We start from the raw sequence: 23,144 nt of genomic DNA, 5'->3' as shown, positions 1-23,144 counted from the left end.
GATGTTGGATGTGGATCTGGTTTCAGCACTCAGAGACACTAATGATAGGTTATTTGACTCCTCTAATACACGAAGAAAAGGAACACGTGTTTAGAGCTGATACCATACATTAAATCAATGCCCCAAGGGTAGGCATCCAACCTGGAGGTCAAGACACAGGCAAAAGACTCCTGTGTCCCATGTCAGAATAACTGGGTCGGTAACCGGCTCTGGCTCCTGACTCCAGCTTCCCACTAATGCAGATCCTGGGAGGGAATAGTGATAGTTCAAGCAATTAGGTTCCTGCCACCTACATGGGACAGACACCTAGATAGCATTCTCAGCTCCCAGCCTCGGCCCAGCTCAGCCCTGGCCTTTGTGAGCATTTGGGGAGTAAACTAGCAGATGAGAGCTTTCTTTCTCTCTTGATCTGTATTTCAAATAATACTTTTAAAAAATAGAAACATTACCCTAATCGTAACAATAAACATTTGACATTACATACTACAATATTCAGTTTAAACAAATTTCAAGTATCACTTAATTATATTAACATTTTCCATCTATCAAGAGCTAAGTGTCCCATTATACTGTCTTTAAAGGAAGCTCTACTCTCTAAACGCTTTGCTAAGAAAAACTGAGAAAATTAGGAGCAGCAAGTCAAATAAGAATACTATGATTAGTTTCCTTTTCCTATAATACATTCACTTTATTTTACCTAAAAGTATGTTTTAAAGTCCCACTTTTGCATGTTCATTTGAACAGAGAAACAGTGATTCATAGTTGTCGCTTTTTAAAGATTTTAAATAAATATGCTTCCCTATGCATTAACTCATATTGGCTCAAAAGCATAAATATAAAGCCAAAACTATAAAACTCAGAATGAAACAACAAAGATCTACATGGTCTTGGGTTATGCACTATTTTAGATATGACACAAAAACATACACAATCAAAAAACAAATTGTTGGCCGGCGCCGCGGCTCACTAGGCTAATCCTCCGCCTAGCGGCGCCGGCACACTGGGTTCTAGTCCCGGTCGGGGCACCGGATTCTGTCCCGGTTGCCCCTCTTCCAGGCCAGCCCTCTGCTGTGGCCAGGGAGTGCAGTGGAGGATGGCCCAGGTGCTTGGGCCCTGCACCCGCATGGGAGACCAGGAAAAGCACCTGGCTCCTGGCTCCTGCCATCGGATCAGCGCAGTGCGCCGGCCGCAGCGCGCCGGCCGCGGCGGCCATTGGAGGGTGAACCAACGGCAAAGGAAGACCTTTCTCTCTGTCTCTCTCTCTCACTGTCCACTCTGCCTGTCAAAAAATAAAAAAAAAATAAAAAATAAAAAAACAAATTGTTCCTCTACAATGTTAAAAACTTTTGTGGCAAAGGACAATATTAAGAAAGTGAAAAGATAATCCATGATAAGACAAAGTATCTGTAAGTTAAAACTATAAGGTGCTTGTTTCCAGAACATATTGAAAAATGCTTACAGTTCAAAAAATAAATAAATTAAATTTGCAAAGCTGAAAGGATATAAATAGACATGCCCTCAAAGAACATATTTAAGCCCACAACCACGTGAAAACAGCATCATCACCCATTAAGAAAATGTAAATAAACTAAATCATATCACTTTATACCCATTAGCATGCCTGTAATTTAAAAAAATGGAAAAATATCAAGTGTTGGGAAGGATGTGAAGAAATTACAACATTCGGAGCTGTGGCATAGCAGCTAAAGCTGCAGCCTACAGTGCCAGCATCCCATACAAGTGCCAGTTCAAGTCCCAGCTGCTCCACTTCCAATCCAGCTCCCTGATAATGGCCTGGGAAAACAGGGGAAGATGGCCCAAGTGCTTGGGCCCCACACACGTGGGAGGCCTAGAAGAAGCACCTGGCTCCTGGCTTCATCCTGGCCTAACCCCAGCCATGTGGCCACGTTGGGAGTGAACCAGCAGATAGAGGATCTCTCTGTCTCTCCCTCTCTCTGTACCTCTGACTTTCAAACAAATGAATAAATAAAAAAAGAAAAAGAAAAAAGTTACAACATTCATGTACTGTTGATGGGAATGAACAGTTTATCCACTACAGGAAACCGTTTGGCAGTTCCTCAAAAACTTGAATATGGGATTATGATATGACCCAGCAATTCCACTGTTGGTTATATACCAAGAGAAAGAAAAACGGGTGTTTATGTAAACACTTCTATATTAACGGTCATAGTAACTTTATTCATAATGGGCAAAAAGCGGAAGCAATCCAAATGCCCATCAGCTGATAAGTAGATAAGCATTACATAGTAAATTCATACAGTGGAATATTATTCAGTTATACAAAGGAATAAAGTACTGTCACATGGTACAACATGGACGAAGGACGAACCTTGAAAAAAATTTTAAGTCAAAGAAACTACATACAAAAGGCATCCTGTTGTATGATTCTATTTATATGAAATGCCCAGAAAAGGCAAATCCATAGGAACCAAAATGAAGATTAGTGATTGTCAGGAAATGGAGCAAACGGGCAGGAACTGAGATTAGCTACTAATGGGTATAAAGTAACTTTCCAGAGGGGACTGAGTGTTCTGGAACAAGACAGCAGTGATGATTGAGCAGCGCAAATATTATTCTACAAATCACTAAGTACACACTTGAAAGTGCTGAATTTTAGGTTATGTGAAATACATCATAATAGAATAATACTAGTCAAGTTATATTTTTATTTTTCTATTTGTAAGTATTAAAGAAGTTCACTATCCCAATTTTGGAAGTTTTTACAAAACATTTTATAAGGAAAAACTCATTTAAGGTAATTAAAATTCTTTCTGTACTATTTTACTTTTACCAAATTAGCACATTCAAATAAAGACTGTATTATATCAGAAGATACTTCACAATTGTGATTAAATAGTCATTTAAATTGTCATGCAATTTAGATTATTATAGTTAGCACATAAATCCTTCACATTCACATTAAGACTCCAGACCTCAGTTACATGGGTATTTGAGGGGGAAATGCTCTTCCCCAAATAAACAGGATGCCCAAGCCCTTAAAGGAAGAGCTCTATGCATTTGTTTCGCTCATATCCCACTTGTCAAAGCTGCTGTTATTATGGATCATTAATATTCTTGGTACCACTGTGATATGCCAAATTTTTCACCTATTCAAAAGACTTCAATTCTCTAATCAAAATGTTTTTAAAATATGAACATGTATAGAAACTGATATTTTCTAAAATATATACATATATTTTCCATTATAGAAATACTATATTTCACTTGAAATTTGCTTATATTATTCTTCTAAGGCCCCAAAGTACATAAAATACCTCCTGTAATTATTTGTATGAAATACAGAAAGTCTATAAACAGTAGGCCTCCCTCATTCAGTTTTTCCCCATGGTTTCCATTTCTGCAGTCAGCTGTGGCACTGTCATCCCACAACATCGTGGTAAGGAACTTTGAAAGAGAAATAATATTCACATAACTTTCATAACATATTGTTATAATTATCTTATTTTATTGTAAGTTACTGTTTTTAATATCTTAATATGCCTAATTCATAATGTAAACTTTACCATGGTAGATACATAGAAGGAAAGCCATAGTATATATAGAGTTGGGTACTACCAACAGTTTCAGGCATCCACTGAGGTATGAAACATACCCCTGACAGATGGAGGACTGGAATAAAAATTTTTTTCTGTTCTCTTTTATTATCAACATCATAGATAGACAGATAGATAAATAGACATATGAACAGATTTATATGCATAAAAATAGTTGTACTCTTCTGCTTTTATGAATATACATGTATATACATTGCACAAAAAAGCTAGACAAGACCCATTTTCAGTAGCACATGGAGTTAATCCTACTTACTGTTGAAGAGCCCAGTGCGGATTTTGGAGACCTAATTATTCCAGCAATTGAATGACGAATAGACTCAAATTTGGATAGCCTCTCCTTTCTTTCCTGGAGGAATTAAGAAACAAGCCTTCAGCAAAAGTCAGTTATCCACTATATTCACAGTAGTATTTAATTATTTACCACAGCTTATCTATCACATCTTCCCAACAAAATGAGATGGAAACTTCCTGACATTAAGGAAGACAAATAACCAAATGTATATGAGCTCCATAGCATTTTACTTTCTTGACCCTTCTGTATGCCTAGATTCAGGGTAAACAAGAAAAACAGAAATTCACATATGTGAAAACAAGATATTTGAAATGCACAAAAAAACATGGAGTATTTCAGATTTCAAATAACAAAAAAATAAGAGGGGAAAAAGAGGAGAATTATATGGAACACACTTTTAAAAAGTGAGTTACATGAGCCGGCGCCGCGGCTCACTAGGCTAATCCTCCACCTAGCGGCGCCGGCACACCGGGTTCTAGTCCCGGTCGGGGCGCCGGATTCTGTCCCGGTTGCCCCTCTTCCAGGCCAGCTCTCTGCTGTGGCCAGGGAGTGCAGTGGAGGATGGCCCAAGTGCTTGGGCCCTGCACCCCATGGGAGACCAGGAGAAGCACCTGGCTCCTGGCTTCAGATCAGCGCGGTGCGCCCGCCGCAGCGGCCATTGGAGGGTGAACCAACGGAAGGAAGACCTTTCTCTCTGTCTCTCTCTCTCACTGTCCACTCTGCCTGTCAAAAAAAAAAAAAAAAAAAAAAAAAAAAAAGTGAGTTACACTTAATCACCTAGGAAGTTGTCCAGTCACATAATAGTGTGGATGAGATGGTGCTGAATGAGAAGAGGAGGAGTGGGCGAGAAGGAAGTAAAACAAGGAGTAGGTAGCAGTGGAATTATCACCCAAGAAAGTCAATGCAGATTGCTACCTGCTTTGTGATGTGTATTTCTGAATACCACATACCTCAACTGAACAAAACTGTTCCTTAAATTTCACATCTTTAGATACATCTTACAAAGATAAGTGAATCAGATAGGTGTAAGAGAGCAGAAAAGAAGACAAAAAAGAGAACTAGGAAGAAAGAAGAACAACAGCAAAGCATGTATAAGTGGAGCATCAGCCAATTTTCCGACAAAGACTATATTTCAATAATCAACAGTAGATGAAACAAGAGGTCCTGTTATCATGTGCAATATTTTCAAATGTCTTTCATCAATAATAATGCTGAATTTTTCTTGTGAAAAACAACTAAAAGCAGGCCCAAACATCTTTTCATTCCTATGTCTCCTGTACCTAACTGTGTGTCTCTGCCACAGTAAACAGAGACATCCTTGGCCACATTCTACCTTATAAACACAGCAGTTCTGAAATTCAGTTTTTACATTTCTACTTGCCTCTCCTACTTTATTTTCATTCTAATTGCTGTAGTCCAATAGTTTTGGTTATTCTACAAACACACAAATTAATCATTTAAAAATAATCTCAGTGTAACCTAACTTGATCCAGCTGCCTGTTAATGGCCTGGGAAAGCAGCGGAGAATGGCCCAAGTTTCTGGGCACCTGCACTCACATGGGAGACCTGTAAGAAGCTCCTGGATCCTGGCTTCAGTCTGGCCCAGCAATGGCCATTGTGGCCATCTGGGGATTAAATCAGCAAATGAAGATCTTGCTCTTTGTCTCTGTCTGTCTCTTTCTGTCTCTCTCTCTCTCTCTCTTTGTAACTCCAACTTTTAAAATAAATAAATCTTTAATTAAAAAAATGAACAGGGCCTGCACTGCAGCATAGTGGGTTAAGCCTCTGCCTGTCTCTCTGTAACTCTACCTCTCAAATAAAATCTTTAAACAAACATTTCCACCTTCATCTTGGGTGTTTTTGTAAGCCTAGTCCTAGTGCTTGAGAAGTTTATGAAATAAAAACTGACTAAAGGGCTGGTGTTGTGGCATAGAAGGTTAAGCCTCCACCTGCAATGCCAGCATCAATAGTAATTCCTTAAGTATTACACAGGAATAACCAAAATGCAGATAGGGTTTATAAAACATTTTAACAGCTTCAACTCACATGGTGCCTAGATTTGTGCAAATAAAATGTGAAAACATTTGCCAAAGTGCCTGCCTGTGTTACACTAAATACCAGCTTCAGATTTCAGTCTACCTAATAACACACCAGACTGTGCAGAACTCATTGATAGGTTGATTTTTATATCAAAGAATTAAGTGGCTACTTTATTTTTTATAAAATAAAATATTATTTTATTCAATGTTCTGTAACTTTCTCAAGTTAACAGTAGATTAATGGCATGTTTCTGGTCCAAAACTCATCTGATCTTACTAAGTTTGAAGTGGCTACTTTAAAAATAAAAGTTAACAAGTATATCTTCAATTACCATGAACAATTACCATGAACACACCTACATTTGTCTATAGGTCAGCCAAGATGGGTGATGACTCTCATTTTATCTACCTCAAGTAATGACAAGAGACAGAGTTTTCTCTGGCCTGCCAAAGCTACTGCAGGTGGGACTGAAAATTCAATAAATCGATAGCAGGCCAATTTATAAGGTGATAATTTTGTATGGCCCTCTAATGATGTTGTAAATATGCAAATGGTCCTTGGCATAAAAAAGATGTCCCACCTCTGCTAGATAAAGGAGATAAAAGACCAAAGGAATGGCAGAAGGATGGCTCCTTACAGTGGAGGTAGGAAGGGCAAGAGCGGGGTAGGAAGGGGAGAGTATAGAGGCAATATTATGAAATAACACCCAATGCTATGAAATGACATCCTTAAAGATGCTGAGGGAAAAACATTCCACGATCAGCTCCTAACCTACTTGAAAGCAAAGTTTCTGCAATACAGTTTCATGTCTCCTTTGAAAGGAGTTTTTCTGAAATGAAGTCAGCATAAGAAAGACTTATCTGTACCCCCAAGTTTATTGAAGCTCAATTCACAATAGCTAAGATATGAAATCAATCCAGATGTCCATCAACTGATGACTGGATAAAGAAAAAGTGGTATACAACCAGACAAGAAAAAAAAAAAAAAAAAGAATGAAATCCTTCCTGTCTTTTTTAACAAAATGAATGCAACTGCAAACCATTATGCTCAGTGAAGTAAGTCAGTCCCAAAAAAGACAAATATCATATGTTTGCCCTGATTTGTGGTAACTAATATACAGGGTACAAAAAATATAATTTATATAAGCAAGCTGACATTTTGAGATTTGATTATTGTTTACAGCCCTTGTCTATACACTTGAGAAATGGTGATTTTACTACTTACTACTTGTTGAATTCTTTATTTAGTGGAGGGTTAAGCTTGTGATTATTAAATAAACTGAAAGTATGTCATTGTAAAAATTAAAAAAAATAAGGAAGGAGGAGGGAGGGTAGGAGCGTGGGCAGGTGGGAAGGAATGTAGGGCGGGAAGTATCACTAGACTCTTAAATCTGTATATATGAAATACATGAAATCTGCTCACCTTATATAAATAATATATATTTATATATATATATATATATTAAATGAGATACGCTCACATCTCTTCTCTCTCTCATCCCCACCTCAAGGGTATGTATGTGTGTGTATGTGTGTGTACACACATACTTGCAAACTGCAGTAAAACAAGTCCTTCAGTTACCTTCAGGAAAACAAAGGGCATGAAGTAAATGGAGTTGCTCTGACAAAAAACGAAAGTCTACCAACGCCTGCCTCTCCAGCTGCTGGTAGCTAAGTGACAGACAACTTTAACTAAAAAGCATAGAGCAGTTCTCAGAGCAGAGGTCTAAGAGGACCTGAAGAGAGAAAGAATGAGGCTCTTGATGGCACAAAGGGTAAAGAATATGAACCCAGGCAAGTCAATTAACTGCCCTGCTCTGTTTCCGCACGGGTAAACAAAAGGCACTGCAGCAGACATACTCTTCATGGCAAACGTTCTGTAACTATCATCCAACTGCCCCACCAGTTGCTGGCAACCGGAATGACCTCCCTCAGAGGCCTTGGTCACAACCCCCTCAGGTGCCCTCAGAACCGGAAACAATGGGAAGGGTAGACTACTGGAAAGTGCCACTGGAACACCTTTTGTTAATAACGAGCCATTAAAATGATAACCAAATATTATTTCCAACAGACTTCTGTAAATGAACCCAACTAATAACATTCTTGGAAGAACCAAAGTAATTATTTGGCCCTGTAGGAATAGTCAGCATATTTATTCAAATCTGCAGACAATAAGAATTAAGAAAAAGATAATATTCATGTTAAACTGTAGGCTGAGTGCCAGGTATCTCGGGGACTTCTTATGCAGAGCAGCCATGAAAATCGGAGCGATTCTGTGAGAAATAACAGCAGGGAAATTATAAGCCAAAGAAGACTGTCTCCTGAAAAAATTCTGCACTGCTGATGACTCCATAATGTAAAGGAAACACTGTAAATATCTGTATGTCTTTCATAAAAGGAATGCACTCATAAATAAACAAGTAACTTAATCTCTTGCAGATGATGATTTGCTGGGGAGAATGAGAGATAACGCAGTTCCTATCATCAGGATATAGACTTCAAGTATTAAAACAGTTTTTAAATGATTTATTTTAGCAATTGGCTTCTGAATGAAGGCAAATCACTTTAGAATCGTTCACAAGCTAGTAACCTAATTTGTTATGCTGTCTTTTTTTCTTTGATGCTTGCTTATTAAGAATATTTATTAAAGGCAAGGACAGTCTCTTGCTAAGTCAAGCATTTTCTTCTCCTGAAATAATGAAATCAGAAACCAAATGTACAAAAGGAACATTGGAATGATTATTAAGATCTTGTCTTGAAAGAATAATGCCAAGGAAATCTACAGTGTAACAGAACAGAGTGTGGTGAGAGCCAGGTTGTCAAATGGCATCTTGACTCTGTCTCTTAAATGAGACAATGTCTCTAGGGAGGAGCCAAGCAGGAGGCTATAACCAGCTTCCTTCCTAGTGCACCTCTAAATACAACTCATGGCCCATGGCTCTCTTCCCAAATATGTGCTCAAAATGGCTAACGACTGTCTTTTTTTAAAGAGTGTATTTATAGAGCAGTTTTAGATTCACAGCAAAACTGTGAGAAACAAAGATATTCTGTTTGTCGGCTTCCCCTACACACGCACAATGGCCTCCATCATCAACATCCCCCGCCACAGTGGTGCACTGAGGCAGGGACGTGGACACAGCATGACCACCAGACTCCACAGTTGCTATCACGGCTCACCCTTGCCTATTGTACCTTCTGAGGGTTTCAATAAACACAGGACGGCAATAGCCACCATTTCAGTATCACACAGAGCAGCTTCACTGCCCCGAAAATCCTCTTTGCTCTGCCTATTAATGTCTCCTCCCCCCAAGATAATCTTTCTGAAAATAGTCCAGGTGCACAGAGAAACCAACTGGTTTCAGCACCTCACTAACAACCATTCATGTGTGAGAGATTTTCCTTACTAAACAAGTTTAGTTTTTTGAAAATTACAAATATTATGAGTTAGATTATCAAGACTCTTCTTAATTAAAATTCTGCTTTTAAAACAAGTAAGGGCATAACAATCAAGCAGTATATTTATCTACTTTGCTTAAAGTAATGACTTAGGAGACCAGGAATGCACTGGAATCACGTCAGCACAGGCACCACTGTCTAGTCAGCATCAGCCACGCCTTCCCCAACTCCTAGCTCAATTAAATGAACTATTCTGATCAGGTCAAAATAACCTCTTTGCCTCTCCCGGCATACACCACATATACCTTTCTCATGCAGTTTCAACGCTTCTCTCTTTCCTGTTTCTTCTTTTCCCGTCTTTTCTCTCTCTTCGCTTTAAAGTGTGCTTATAAACATTAGCTGTCATTTTACTCATGTTGACAAGGGCATGTGAGCTGTCTCCTTTTGACTACTGCAAGTAGTGCTGCTTTGAACATGTGTCTGCACATTTGAATACCTGCTTTCAGCTCTTCCAGATATTTATCTGGAAATGCAACTGTAATCCCAAGGTCAGCTTTTTGAGGACGAGCAAGCTGCCTTCTGCCATGGCTGAACCACTTTAGATTCCTACCAGCAACACATGAGGATGCCACTTTGGTGACATCCACAGCAAGACTGTTCCCTATTTTCGTGATGATAGCCATCCCGGTGAGTGTGACGTGCTGTTTGTCTTCATTTTTGAAGGACATTTTCATTGGATATAAAATTCAAGGCTGATTTTCTCATTCTTATTTATTTAAAAATTGTATTTATTTATTTGAGAGGCAGGATTACAGAGGAAGGGAGAGACAGAGAAAGAGAGAGAGAGAGAGGGAGGTCTTCCATCTGCTCTTCCATCTCTCCCCAAAAGGCCACAATAGCCAGAGCTGGGCCAATCCAAAGCCAAGAGCCAAAAGCTTTTTCAGGGTCTCCCTCGTCGATGCAAGGGCCTAAGTAATTGAGCCATCTTCCACTGCTTTCCCAGGCCATAAGCAGAAAGCAGGATCAGAAGAGGAGTAGCCAGGACACAAACTGGTGCCCATATGGGATGCTGGTGCCATAGGCATAGCCTACTACGCCACAGAGCTGCAATGGCCACAATTTTTTTTTTTTTCTTTCAGGACTTTGTCTTCTGGATTCCATTACTTCGGGTGAGAAGTTAGCTACAATTCATACCATGGTCTCCCTGTATACAATGTGCCTTTTTTCCTTGGATGTCTTATAATCAGTTAGGATGTGAAAACTATAATTTCTTAAAATCACCTTTTTTTAGGGTTTATTAAATTTCAAGTGTTGTGACCTGACAATGATGGAAAGCACTTGACCACTGGCTTTTCAAATATTCTTCCTACCCTATCTTTCTGTCCTCTCCTTCTTAGATTCTACTTACATTTAGGTCAGATCATCTTGACAGTACCCTATGATCTCAAATGCTGTTATATTTCTTCACCTTTTAAAAGTTTTTGCTTCAACTTGGATACCACTTATCACTCTGTCTTCACATCTCTTATCTGGGTCCACTCTATCTGCTAGCACATCGGCATCATGAATTGCTCATCTCTGCTATTAGATTTTTCATCTTCAGCATTTCCGTTACACTAACCACATCTCTGATAAAATTCTCCATCTTTTCATACACATGGTACATGGTTTTCCACCAGATCCCTTTGTATTTTGTAATAGCTATATTAAAGACACTGTCTGATAATTCCATTATCCAGGCCACCTCTGGGTCTATTTTCTTGGCTTTGGGATGCATTCCCTACTTTTCTTTGCATCATATAATCTTTAATTATAAGCCAGATAGATTTTGTAAAGTTAGAATAGCTTTGGAATTCAATAATATTAATTTACCTCAAGAAATTGGAACACCCATTCCTTTTGCGTCAAGCTCCTGGAGTGGGAGCTATAGTTAATATCTTGGGTCTGGCCTTGGTTGCAGGGTTACTTTGAATCACTTACCACCAGCTTCAGATAGTTTGAGTGTGATCAGGTGTCTTCCTCCAGCTAGAAACAGATCTGAGCCCTGGCAAGACTGCAGCGCCCTGCCTATGCTTCAAAGCTGACTTATTGGCTTTAGGAACTATAGGAGAACTCTGCCCCTTACAGCTGCCTGGGGCTGGGGGCACAGGGAGTTCTCTTTGCTCCCACCTCCTTCTTTATGTACGTATGTAAGAAGATGACTTTCAGCCCTGATACCCATTCCCAAGCCTTTGGATGGCCACTGCCCCCTTTGCTGTGAAGACTCAGAATTCCCTGCAGAGAATCAGCTTGGAAAGGAGCTCATATAGTTTGTAGGTAAAAGCCAACAGTGCTCAGTCGTCCTGCCTGAGTCCCCACTCCCCAACACACGCAAACACACACACACACACACACTTACACACACACACTCACACACACACTCACACACACTCACACACACACTAACTTTTTAGCGTGGGGAAGCTTTCATTTGAAATAGCTTTCTTAAGTTTCTTTCTCTGACCTGCTGCTTTACTCAATGAGAACATCTGAGTAACTTGCCTTTAAGTGAATGGTGCCCCATTGGGCACTGGGCTCCTTTGGACTCTCACCCATCACCGCAGTCTACACACGGTCATTCCAAGTTTGTTAAAAACTGCTGGGGTGCACACAGTTACAGCAAGGATGGAAGTAGTTATGGGTCTATTTTATCCTAAGAAAGACTTGAGATTTTCTGGTTCATACAGGATTCTTTCTGTCCTACATTCTGGTGAGCCTATTTTTTTTGGAGAGAGATTTATTTATTTATTTTAAAGACAAAGTTATAGAGAGGTAAAGGCAGAGAGAGGTCTTCTATCCGCTGGTTCACTCCCCAGATGGCCACAATGGCTGGATATGTGCCAATCCAAAGCCAGGAGCCAGGAGTTTCTACCAGGTCTCCCACACGGATGCCATCTTCCAAGGACTTAGGCCATCTTCCACTGCATTCCCAGGTCACAGCAGAGAGCTGGATCGGAAGTGAAGCAGCCAGGACTCAAAACTGGCACCCATATAGGATGCCGACACTGCAGGCAGTGGTTTTACCTGCTATGCCACAGCAACAGCCCTTCTGGTGAGCTTTTTAAAACTGGATTTGATTAATGTTTATAGCCCTTGTCTCTGCTGTTGAGGAACAATGTTTTTTCTTCTTACTATTTGTAGAGTTCTTTACTTAGTGGAGGGTTATAAGCTTCTAATTACAAAATAAACTGAAAATGTCATTGTAAAAATTAAAACAAAGAATAAGAAACAAAGGAGGAAGGAGGGTAGGAGCACAGGTGGGAGGAAGGTAGGGTGGGGTGGGAAGTATCACCATGCTTCTAAATGGAATACATGAAATTCGTTCATCTTATATACATAAAAATATATATATAAAAAATTTAAAGATACTATTATTTTGTAGATTGCCTGCCTTATTTTGGTTGTTAGTTAGCAATGATGTTCTCTTACACTTTTCCATATCTGAACTGGATTCAAATTCATATGCATTTTATTAAGACAAGTAATCTACCACTCATCATTTTATTTACAAGCCAAAAAGACACATATGCACAGTTAACTGTTTTTCACTAAGATAAAGAGACCATTAATTTATCAAATTACAGATTCGATTTTGGCTACCATTTTCAATGGCACTGAATTACTATATAGATAAAACCTACATTGCCAAGATAATCATTTAAAAGGTTAAAAACCAGACATCTCAAAAGTTTTCCTTTCTGTCATTTTGCTTTGTTTTGTTTTCTTTTGTAGATGCTTTGGGGAATAGAGAAGATTAACTTTATTGGTTGTTGTTTGTTGCATAGGACACTACAAAGACTACTAAGTGTACAGTCCAGTTGTTAAAATGTTGCAAGTGTCTAATTTTATCTAAAATGCTTCCTGAATGTACTTTCTGTTTAGAACACTTGTATTCCACATGTACTGATAATCCTCATATCTGCTCAAAGCTCCTTTTGTTACTAGAAATAGTAACTGGAAATAGTTGCAGTTTCAAGGCCTCTGTCAAGATTTTATTTATTAGAAAGGAATCAGAAATCTCAGGATCTCAAAGAAAATTCTAAGACTTAATAAAAGAGAAAATAAAATAATATATTTTAAATAAAGGAAAGTGATGCTTATAATATTGTACTCCTACTATCAGCCAACAAGATCTGATTAAGAGATGTGTCTCAGAAAGGAGTTAGGTTCTAAGTATTTGTCCCACTTTTGGCCAAGAGAAACTACCACACAATGGGACAGTGTTACCTCTTGCCTGAGAATAAATCAATGCAATAATGGAGAGCTCAGAAATGAAAACAGAAAATGTTTGATGCCATGGCACAAATTTCCGGTTCTATCCTGTTATGCACGTGGATAAATTCTCTTTTCTGCTTAACTAGTCTGAAGTGAGTCAACATTACACAGAACAAATGTAGTAGATTTTCCTGGAATATCCATTATTAACTAAAGATTTTCAATAAACAGTTTCAAATGTCCCAATTTCAAATATCACTAACAAAATAATATGCTAACATATTTTTAGGTTTTGGACACATACTTACTTTTAACAGGAAAATATTTTTTTTTATTTTTTTTATTTTTTGACAGGCAGAGTGGACAGTGAGAGAGAGAGAGACAGAGAGAAAGGTCTTCCTTTGCCGTGGGTTCACCCTCCAATGGCCGCCGCGGCCGGTGCGCTGCGGCCGGCGCACCGCGCTGATCCGATGGCAGGAGCCAGGAGCCAGGTGCTTTTCCTGGTCTCCCATGGGGTGCAGGGCCCAAGCACCTGGGCCATCCTCCACTGCACTCCCGGGCCACAGCAGAGGGCTGGCCTGGAAGAGGGGCAACCGGGACAGAATCCGGCGCCCCAACCGGGACTAGAACCCGGTGTGCCGGCGCCGCTAGGTGGAGGATTAGCCTAGTGAGCCGCGGCGCCGGCCAACAGGAAAATATTTTAATATCAAAATACATCAATGTAGAAATAAAAATCCATTACAAAATAATAGCTTATGTTGTGATATTTATTCTCCTTTGTTCTCATTAATAGCTTCAGCACATGACATATAAAACAATTACTCAACAAGCTTGGGAAAACTCTAGTTTAGATAGTTACTAACTAATAAATGTTATACTACAAAGGGTTCAGTAGTCAAACAAATTTTAGAAATGAACAGTTAAACAAATTCAAACATACTGTTGTAATCTGTCTCAGAGCCTTAATAATGCCCTGGGTCTTTTCTTGGAGGACATGTTATTCTGAGAAATACACTTAAAGATATGCTCTCACAAACTTCTCTTCTGTAGAGGGAGGAGGGCAAAGATTCTCCTCCATGCTATCTACATTGCCATGGGATTTTCGGGACATTATCATCAAGTAGAATAAACTCTACATTCAAATTCCCTACCTACTGGGCACAATCTCCTATCTCATTAGTTTGCTTTCAACCAGTTCTATTATAACCACTGGAGCTTACATATATAATGGCATATTTATATATAAAATGTCATATATATATGTGTGTGTGTGTGTATATGTGTGTGTGTGTGTATATATATATATATATATGATGCTATCCTGTCTCATAGGTGAAACCATGTGGCAACATCCAATCTTGGGTGGACCTAACTATCTGCTTTCTCTGACCTTACACCCAAGTGACTCATCACTGACAGGCAGAGTCTCATGGGTAACTAAATTCAAATAGGCCCTACATATCTGGCCAACCTACTTCTTATTTTCCCCATGTCACTGTCAACCGTTTCAAACCTTTACAATTTTCTCACATCTAAAATCACCTCTTTCCACCCCTCCACCTCCTTCAGAAACAATCAACAAGGCAGAAACTCCTTCATCTCGCCATTTCAAACATACTAATCTACCACTTCTCTACCCATTTCTGCCTCCTCTGCCCTTCTGAAACAAAGCTGTCTCTCTCCCCATAAGGATTACTTTTGATCTCGCAACCTTCTTCCTTCCAAGAACCTTACATCTCATAAGGACCTGTGATCTCTGGCGGCGCCGTAGCACACTTGGTTAATCCTCTGCCTGTGGCACTGGCATCTCATATGGGCCCCAGGTTCCAGTCCTGGTTGCTCCTCTTCCAGTCCAGCCCTCTGCTGTGGCCTGGGAGGGCAGTGGAGGATGGCCCAAGTGCTAGGGCTCCTGCACACACATGGGAGACCAGAAGAAAGCACTTGGCTCCCGACTTTGGGTTGGTGTAGCTCCGGCCATAGTGGCCATTTGGTAGGGTGAACCAATGGAAGGAAGACCTGTCTCACTGTCTCTCTCTCTATCTGTCAAAAAAAACAAAAACAAAAACAAAAACAAAAAAAAAAAACTGTGATCTCTGATATATCATCAACCATTCCTTGTCAACTGCTTCTTTCCTGTCAGCCCATAAACTTTTCTGTACACTTAAATGACTCTCACCAGAAACAAAGGAGAAGAGAGTGAGAAAGAAAGGAAGAGAGGGGAGAGAGTGAGGGATGAACTTCTTTCTTTACTACATGTCCTGCTCCACTTACTTTGTGCTCATCACAGGCAAAACAACTGAAAGTGTTGCTCCTGGTCACTGCCTCTATTTTCTTTCCTCCTACTCATTCCTCAATCTACTCCCATTCAACTTTCACCCCATTACTCCATCAAAGCATATGCATTTAGGACACAAAAGACTCCAGGATATTTGACTCCATTAACCACATCCTCCAGTCTCTAAAACTACACACTCTGGTTCCTCGGCAGGCTCACCCTCTTCTCCCAAGTCCATTAAGTGTTCACGTGCTTCTAAATTCTACTAGTTCCAGGTCTCTTCTATTCTTACTCCATAATTCCTCCCTAGGTAACTCCTACACATTTCAACATCAATTACCAACTCAACCAAGCCCACTGACAAATTTAAATCTCCAACTCACACTTTTCCATTGAGCAATAAACTTATATAACTGAAATAACCACGTGCTTCTTTGCCTGGGTATTATAAAGGCAGATAAAACTCAACATATCTAATACTGAATTCATAATTCTTTTTTTTTCTTTTCTTTTCTTTCTTTCTTTTTTTTTTTTTTTCTTGACAGGCAGAGTGGACAATGAGAGAGAGAGACAGAGAAAAAGGTCTTCGTTTTGCTGTTGGTTCACCCTCCAATGGCTGCCGCAGCCGGCGTGCTGCGGCCGGCACATCGCGCTGATCCGAAGCCAGGAGCCAGGTGCTTCTCCTGGTCTCCCATGCGGGTGCAGGGCCCAAGGACTTGGGCCATCCTTCACTGCACTCCCAGGCCATAGCAGAGAGCTGGCCTGGAAGAGGGGCAACCGGGACAGAATCCGGCGCCCTGACCGGGACTAGAACCTGGTGTGCCGGCGCCACAAGGTGGAGGATTAGCCTATTGAGCCACGGCGCCGGTGAATTCATAATTCTTAAAGCTCACCTTTTTTCTGAATTTCCCATTTCAATGAATGGTACTAACTACACTCTTATATAAGGCAGATATTTGGGAGCTGAAACACACACTAACAGTATGATATAAGTTCCAAGTAGGCAGGGGGCTCTATCAGCTTTTTATTTTATTATTGAAATACCAAGTAAATGCAATGTATCAATCATGAATTTAAGGCAGTGCTGATGAAACATTTAAGTGGTAAATAAAACTACTTGAACTACTGCTTTGTACTAAGAAACCTCAAAGAACATTTAAGAAAGAAACAAAGAATTTGAGAAATTCTCAAAAACAATATGTAAATAATGTTTTCAGAATTAAAGATTCTTTTCTTTAGCATTTTCCAAAATACTGATTTTTCTAACGATTTTTATTTGAAAATCAGTTTTGTTCATAAATAGCTGATGACTGGTACAGAGAACTTGTAAAAGCTGGTTCAAGAAAAGTCTAACATAATTAGAAATAAAAGTGTCTTATTAAATAAGTTTTCCAATTAAACAACTTTATGAATACCAAATCCAGTGCTTAGTTTTTATCAATATGAATTTAAGTTAGAAATCTCAGGAACAGGTTTCTATAACCACGTAATGGGCTTGAATCTGCTTAAATTAATAAAACATCCTTTGGGTTTACTGGCTACTTTCAGCAGTCCATTAACCATTCCTTCAATAGGCAATAAAATAAGCACAGAAGAATCAATTAGAAATGACAACACACTAAATCACCACCCTACTGCAGTCAAAATGTAACTCTGAATACAAGACTTATAACTAGGAAGATCTTTGATCAGCTGTCACCATCCAAAGCAAAATTTTACACCTAAAAATGAAGAATAGGTTCCCACTAAAAACCTATATCAAATGTTTTATGAAACTGAGGGCCAGCATTGTGAGCAGCGGGTTAAGCCACTGCTTCTGACACCAACATCCCATTACTGGAGTGCTGGTTTGAGGCCCAGCTAGTCTGCTTCAGATCCAGTTCCCTGCCAATATACCTGGGAAGACAGAGGATGATGTTCAAGTCCTTGGGGCCCTGTCATCCATGCGGGAGGCCCAGAAGTAGGTCCTGGCTCCTGGCTTCAGCCTGCTCTAGCCCTGGATGTTGCAGCCATTTGGAGAGTGAACCAATGGATGAACAACATCTCTTTCTCCCCCAGTCTGTGCCTCTGTCTCTGTAACTCTGCCTTTCACATAAAGGAAATCATTAAAACATGGTTCATAGAAATATTAAAGATACCACAATGGCAATTATTATTTAAAATGGCATTTTTTATATTAAGAAAAATCATTTCCCTTGAAGTAACTTTAAAGATTAAAAAATTGAACATCTCCTAAATTCCTTTTTTGGCCACTGAATTCTCCAGAGATTTCCAACAGGCTTGGCTATCCTGTCTTAAAAGGCAGATTACCTCAATCTATACCGACTGGGAATGCTCAGAGGAAACCAACAACAAAGAAAGTATAGTCATGAGACATGAATGTTGTATTCATCCTCCAGTTTGAGGTAGAGTCTATGTGTAATTCTAACTACAAACCTAACTGAACCCCCCAAAACAAGGCCTTGCTACAAAGGTTTTTTAGTTATCTCATTCAGATAAAAATATAGTGAAGATTCGAATAATACAAAAGTTATAGATAATGCTCAAATGTTATTCCTGAGGGAATACCTTCCCGCCTCCCCACCCAAACACACACACACAATATTAGTTTTTGACCCTTACTATACATTTTCTGATGCAAAGTAAAACTAGAATTTAAAAATGATTTGGTGAATTAGAAGAAGCAGCCATGAAAATGGAGGAGGGGCTGGGTCTGTGGCGAAGTGGGTGAAGCCACTGTCGGGCTGCTCCACTTCTGATCCAGCTCCCTGCTACTGTGCCTGGGAAAGCAACAGCAGATGGTCCAAGTGGTTAGGCCCCTGCACCCATGTGGGAGACATCAGAAGAAGCTCCTTGCTCTTGGCTTTGGCCTGGCCCACCCCTGGCCATTACAGCCATTCGGGGAATAAACCAGAGAACGGAAGATTTCTTTCTCTGTCTCTTTCTCTCTCCCTCCCTCCCTCCTACCCTCTGCCTCTTTGTAACTCTGCCTTTCAAATAAATAAATCTTTTTAAAAGAATGAAGGAGTTCTATTTTATTAAAAGAACAGTCAAAGGTAATATATATTCTTATCCATATCTTAGGTGGATTTCCCTGTGTTTACATAACCTACATATCTTACAATGCATAACTCATAACGGAACCATGACTTACCCCAGCACATTCAGGCTTTTGTCAAGTTAGCTCTATTTCAAGGTCTACGTGGTAAATATTCCCTCCTTTTCAAGCATTAACTCTCAGTCTGCAATGTACCTTATCCGAAATTCAGAAAGGGTTATAAAGAAAAAAACTGCTCATAAAATGGGAAAAAAATGATAGAAATATCTGTAATATCTTGTTAGTAATCAGAATCACACTTTCTCAGAATAGGTAAGAGGAAATTATTTGGAGCCAATCTGAGCCTACTTAACACCAGTTGCTTTGCTCAAAGGTATAGGAGATATTTTTATATATCTAAGAGACCTGGAATAATATTCCATAGGTCTATGGCACTTAATTCAAACATTTGCTTTCATGCTTTGAACACTGAAAAGATTCTTCCAGAACCCCAAGACACCATTTAGTCATATTAAACAAGAGTTTCTCAGAAGACAAACTACAAATCTCAGAAAGCATTTGAAACTTCTTAGTTCATGATGAGCTCACCACTAATCACCAGGTAAAGTAAATTAAAACCACAATGAGAGATCGCCTCACACCTGTTAGAAAGAGTTACTATGAAAAACACAAGTGTGGCCGCCAAGGATGTGGGGAAAAGGGAACTGTTGCACACTTATGGAGAAAAAATAAATTACTACAGCATTATAGAAAATTGTATGGAGGATCTTTGAAACAATAAAAATGGAATTAACATATATTATTGCAATCCCACTTCTGAGTATTTGCCAGATAGATTTAAAATCATTCTTTGAAAAGATGTTTGCCCTCCTATATTCACTGTAGCACTGTTAATAACAGCCAAGTCATGGACAAGTTTGGGAAAACCCTAGCTTAGATAGTTATTAATAGACATTATATCATCTTATTGGAATTACAAAACTACCATAATACTGTAAATGACTTTAAAGGACAACCAGGATATTATAAGTTGGATACTTATTGGCACATTACAAATATATCTCATTGTTTTAAATCTTTTCCATAAAAGCAAACAGGTTAAGAGTGCAATAAATAACAGTTTATCCAGTAAATCTTTAGTAAGATAATTCATCCCACAAAAATACTCAAGCATGTCGCATCACCTGACAGGTAAAGATTCTTGAAAAACTAAGCTTAACTAAAACTATGTTTTTAAGGAACCACATACAAATCTGCGAGAAACAACTCAGATCCTCAAGTCAATCTGTTCTAAAATTCCGCTAACATTAACGAAAAGGCAATGTAACTCAGATAATATTAGATGTGAGAAATTATCAAAAGCGGAGCAGGCATTGTGGTGAAGCAGGTTAAGCTGCCTCCTGTTACTTACGCTCCATGTTGGAGCTCCAATGCAACAGCGAAAGATGAACCAAGTCCCTTAGCCCCTGCAACCCACATGGGAGATTCAGATGGAGTCCCTGGCTCCTGGCTTCAGCTTGGCCCAGACCTGGCTATCACAGCCAATCGAGGGATGACTCAAATGGAAGATATTTCTCTGTTTCTCTTTCTCAGTCTCTCGCTGTGTCACTCTCCCTTTCAGACAAATGAAAAACACATCTTTCAAAAAAATTATCGGCCGGCACCGCGGCTCAATAGGCTAATCCTCCACCTTGTGGCGCCGGCACACCGGGTTCTAGTCCTGGTCGGGGCGCCAGATTCTGTCCTGGTTGCTCCTCTTCCAGTCCAGCTCTCTGCTGTGGCCCGGGAGTGCGGTGGAGGATGGCCCAAGTGCTTGGGCCCTGCACCCGCATGGGAGTCCAGGAGAAGCACCTGGCTCCCGGCTTCGGATCAGCACGGTGCGCCGGCTGCAGCGGCCATTGGAGGGTGAACCAACGGTAAAGGAAGACCTTTCTCTCTGTCTCTCTCTCTCACTGTCCACTCTGCCTGTCAAATAAATAAATAAATAAAATTTTAAAAAATTTTCAAGAGTTCGTTATTTTGAAATGCAAAATGAAGATATGAAGAAGTGAAGCAAAATGCAAGTGATACAGATTCAATACTAATCACTAGATACTATGTGCAGAATTCCTGAGAGTAAAGAAAATGGCTTCTTAACCACTATTGATTTTATGTGAACAATGCTTACATAAAACAAGATGGAAAAATACATACAAGTACACATTCAACCTCACATGACTGCCCTGCATGAGAATTATTACAATTTCATATTACATCTGCCTTCAACAAGCATGGCCTAGCTCACTAAAGTCATCTGGCAGATTAATGCAAGAATATAATTTCACCAGAAACATAACTTGTAGTTCTCTTGAGACAGATTTCAATGATAAATCAATGTGGAATAGCTCTTTGTGATTAGCCAAATGGACTGTGAATTCAAGTTCAATTATTACATGTACCAAACAATTAAAATATGAGTATTTTTACTTGAAGTTTAAACAATATTTTCACTTTCATGTGGAGGAAAAATTAAATATATAAATCTAGAATGTAATCTTCTGAAATTCAAATTATTAAATGTGAGTCATAAAAAAAGATAAGGAGGGGTCAATGTGTGACACAGTGGGTTAAGCCACTCCCTGGGAAGCCTGTGTGAATCCTGGTTCCAATCCCAGCTGCTCCACTTCCAAACCACCTCCCTGCTAATGCACCTGGGAAAGCAGCAGAAGATGAACCCACAGAGGAAACCTGGATGAAATTCTGGGCTCTTGTCTGGTGTGGACCACTGCAGTCACTTGTGGAGTGAACTAGTTAGTTGAAGGACAAACTTTCTCTCTATCTCTTTCTCTCTCTCTCCCTCTTTCTCTCTTTCTCACCCTCATCCTCTTCCTCTGTCTATAACTCTGCCTTTCAAATAAATCTGAGAGAGAGAGAGAGAGAGAAGAAAGAAGAGAGAAAGGAGGAGGGAAGGAAAGACAAGGGACATTCTGCTTAATAGAATTAATCCAAACACACAGGAACTATTTAATACACTTTTAGACATTGCATCATGAAGTTCATATTCTCTGAAAATTCACAAACTATTAACATATGCCAACAAATACAAATGTATTTTTCATACACAATTCTTAGCAATATAATTTCCTATATATTCTGTTACCATTTCTTGAGTAAATGACAAATACTTATTTTGGCATGTAATATTAAAAAGAAATTTAAAATATTGAAGATTTTATTTAAACTATGTCTTTTAGAAAAATAAACTATACTGCCTACAAAGAAATGTTCCAATAAAGCTTTATTTATGGACACTGAACATGAATTTGATACCTTTACATGTCACAATACATTCCTTTGATTTTTTCAGTTTTTTCAGTTATTTAAAATGTAAAACCAATTGTTGATTGCAGGCCACACAAAAATAAGCATCAGGGACAAGCATTTGGTACAGAGATTAAGATCATGCTTATGGTACTTGCATCTCACATGGAATGACAAGGTTCAAGTCCTGGTGCTGCTTCTAATTCGGGCTTCCTACTAATGCACATTCCAGGAGGGGGCAGGATGGCTCAAATACTTGAGTTCCTGCCACCTATGTGGTAGACTTAGATTGAGTTTCCCAGCTCTAGCCTTCCATGTTGCCCAGTTTTGGCTGTTGCAAGCAGTTGGGAAATGAACCAAAAGATGGGAGATTCTCTCTCACTCATTCACAATTATTCTCTCTCTCCTTCCCTCCCTCCCCCTCCATGTTTTCAAATAAGTAAAAAATAACTGGAGCTGGCACTGTGGCACAGCAGATTAATCCTCCGCCTGCAGTGCCAGCAGCCCACATGGGCACTAGTTCTAGTCCCAGCTGCTCTTCTTCCAATTCTGCTCTTTGCTGTGGCCTGGGAAAGCAGCAGATGATGGCCCAAAGACTTGGGCCCACATGGGAGACCCAGAAGAAGCTCTAGGCTCCCAGCTTCCGATGGATGCAGCTCCGGCCGTTGTGGCCAATTGGGGAGTGAAACAGTGAATGGAAGAACTCTCTCTCTCTCTCTCTCTCTCTCTCTCTCTGCCTCTCCTTCTCTCTGTGTAACTCTGACTTTCAAATAAAATAAATAAATCTTTAAAGAAAAAAAAAAAAAAGATGGCCCAAGTGCTTTGGCCCCTACACTGGCACGGGAGACCCAGAAAAAGCTCCAGGCTCCTGGCTTCAGATCGGCCCAGCTCTGGCCATTGTGACCATTTGGGGAGTGAACCAGCGGATGGAAGA

The 23,144-nt window shown here is 39.6% G+C and overlaps 1 protein-coding gene across 28 annotated transcripts in view; it reads right to left on the bottom strand.

Annotated features, from left to right (window-relative positions):
• Positions 1–23,144, bottom strand: part of FER (FER tyrosine kinase) — a 428,569-nt gene that overhangs the window by 252,746 nt on the left and 152,679 nt on the right. For all 28 annotated transcript variants that reach the window (XR_011381953.2, XR_016220600.1, XR_016220599.1 and 25 more), the window contains one exon: positions 3,850–3,942. Coding sequence is in view for 23 of the 28 variants with exons in the window: in XM_070056512.2 (XP_069912613.1) it covers positions 3,850–3,942 (93 nt within the window). In the remaining 5 variants the exon portion in view is untranslated. The remainder of the gene's footprint in view (positions 1–3,849; positions 3,943–23,144) is intronic.

This window comes from Oryctolagus cuniculus, chromosome 14 (genome assembly GCF_051225735.1).
Source record: "Oryctolagus cuniculus isolate XC-2025 breed Fujian yellow rabbit chromosome 14, ASM5122573v1, whole genome shotgun sequence".
NCBI lineage: Eukaryota > Metazoa > Chordata > Mammalia > Lagomorpha > Leporidae > Oryctolagus > Oryctolagus cuniculus.
The sequence above is the reverse complement of the archived record's forward strand: the minus strand, read 5'-3'. Positions and strand labels throughout refer to the sequence as shown.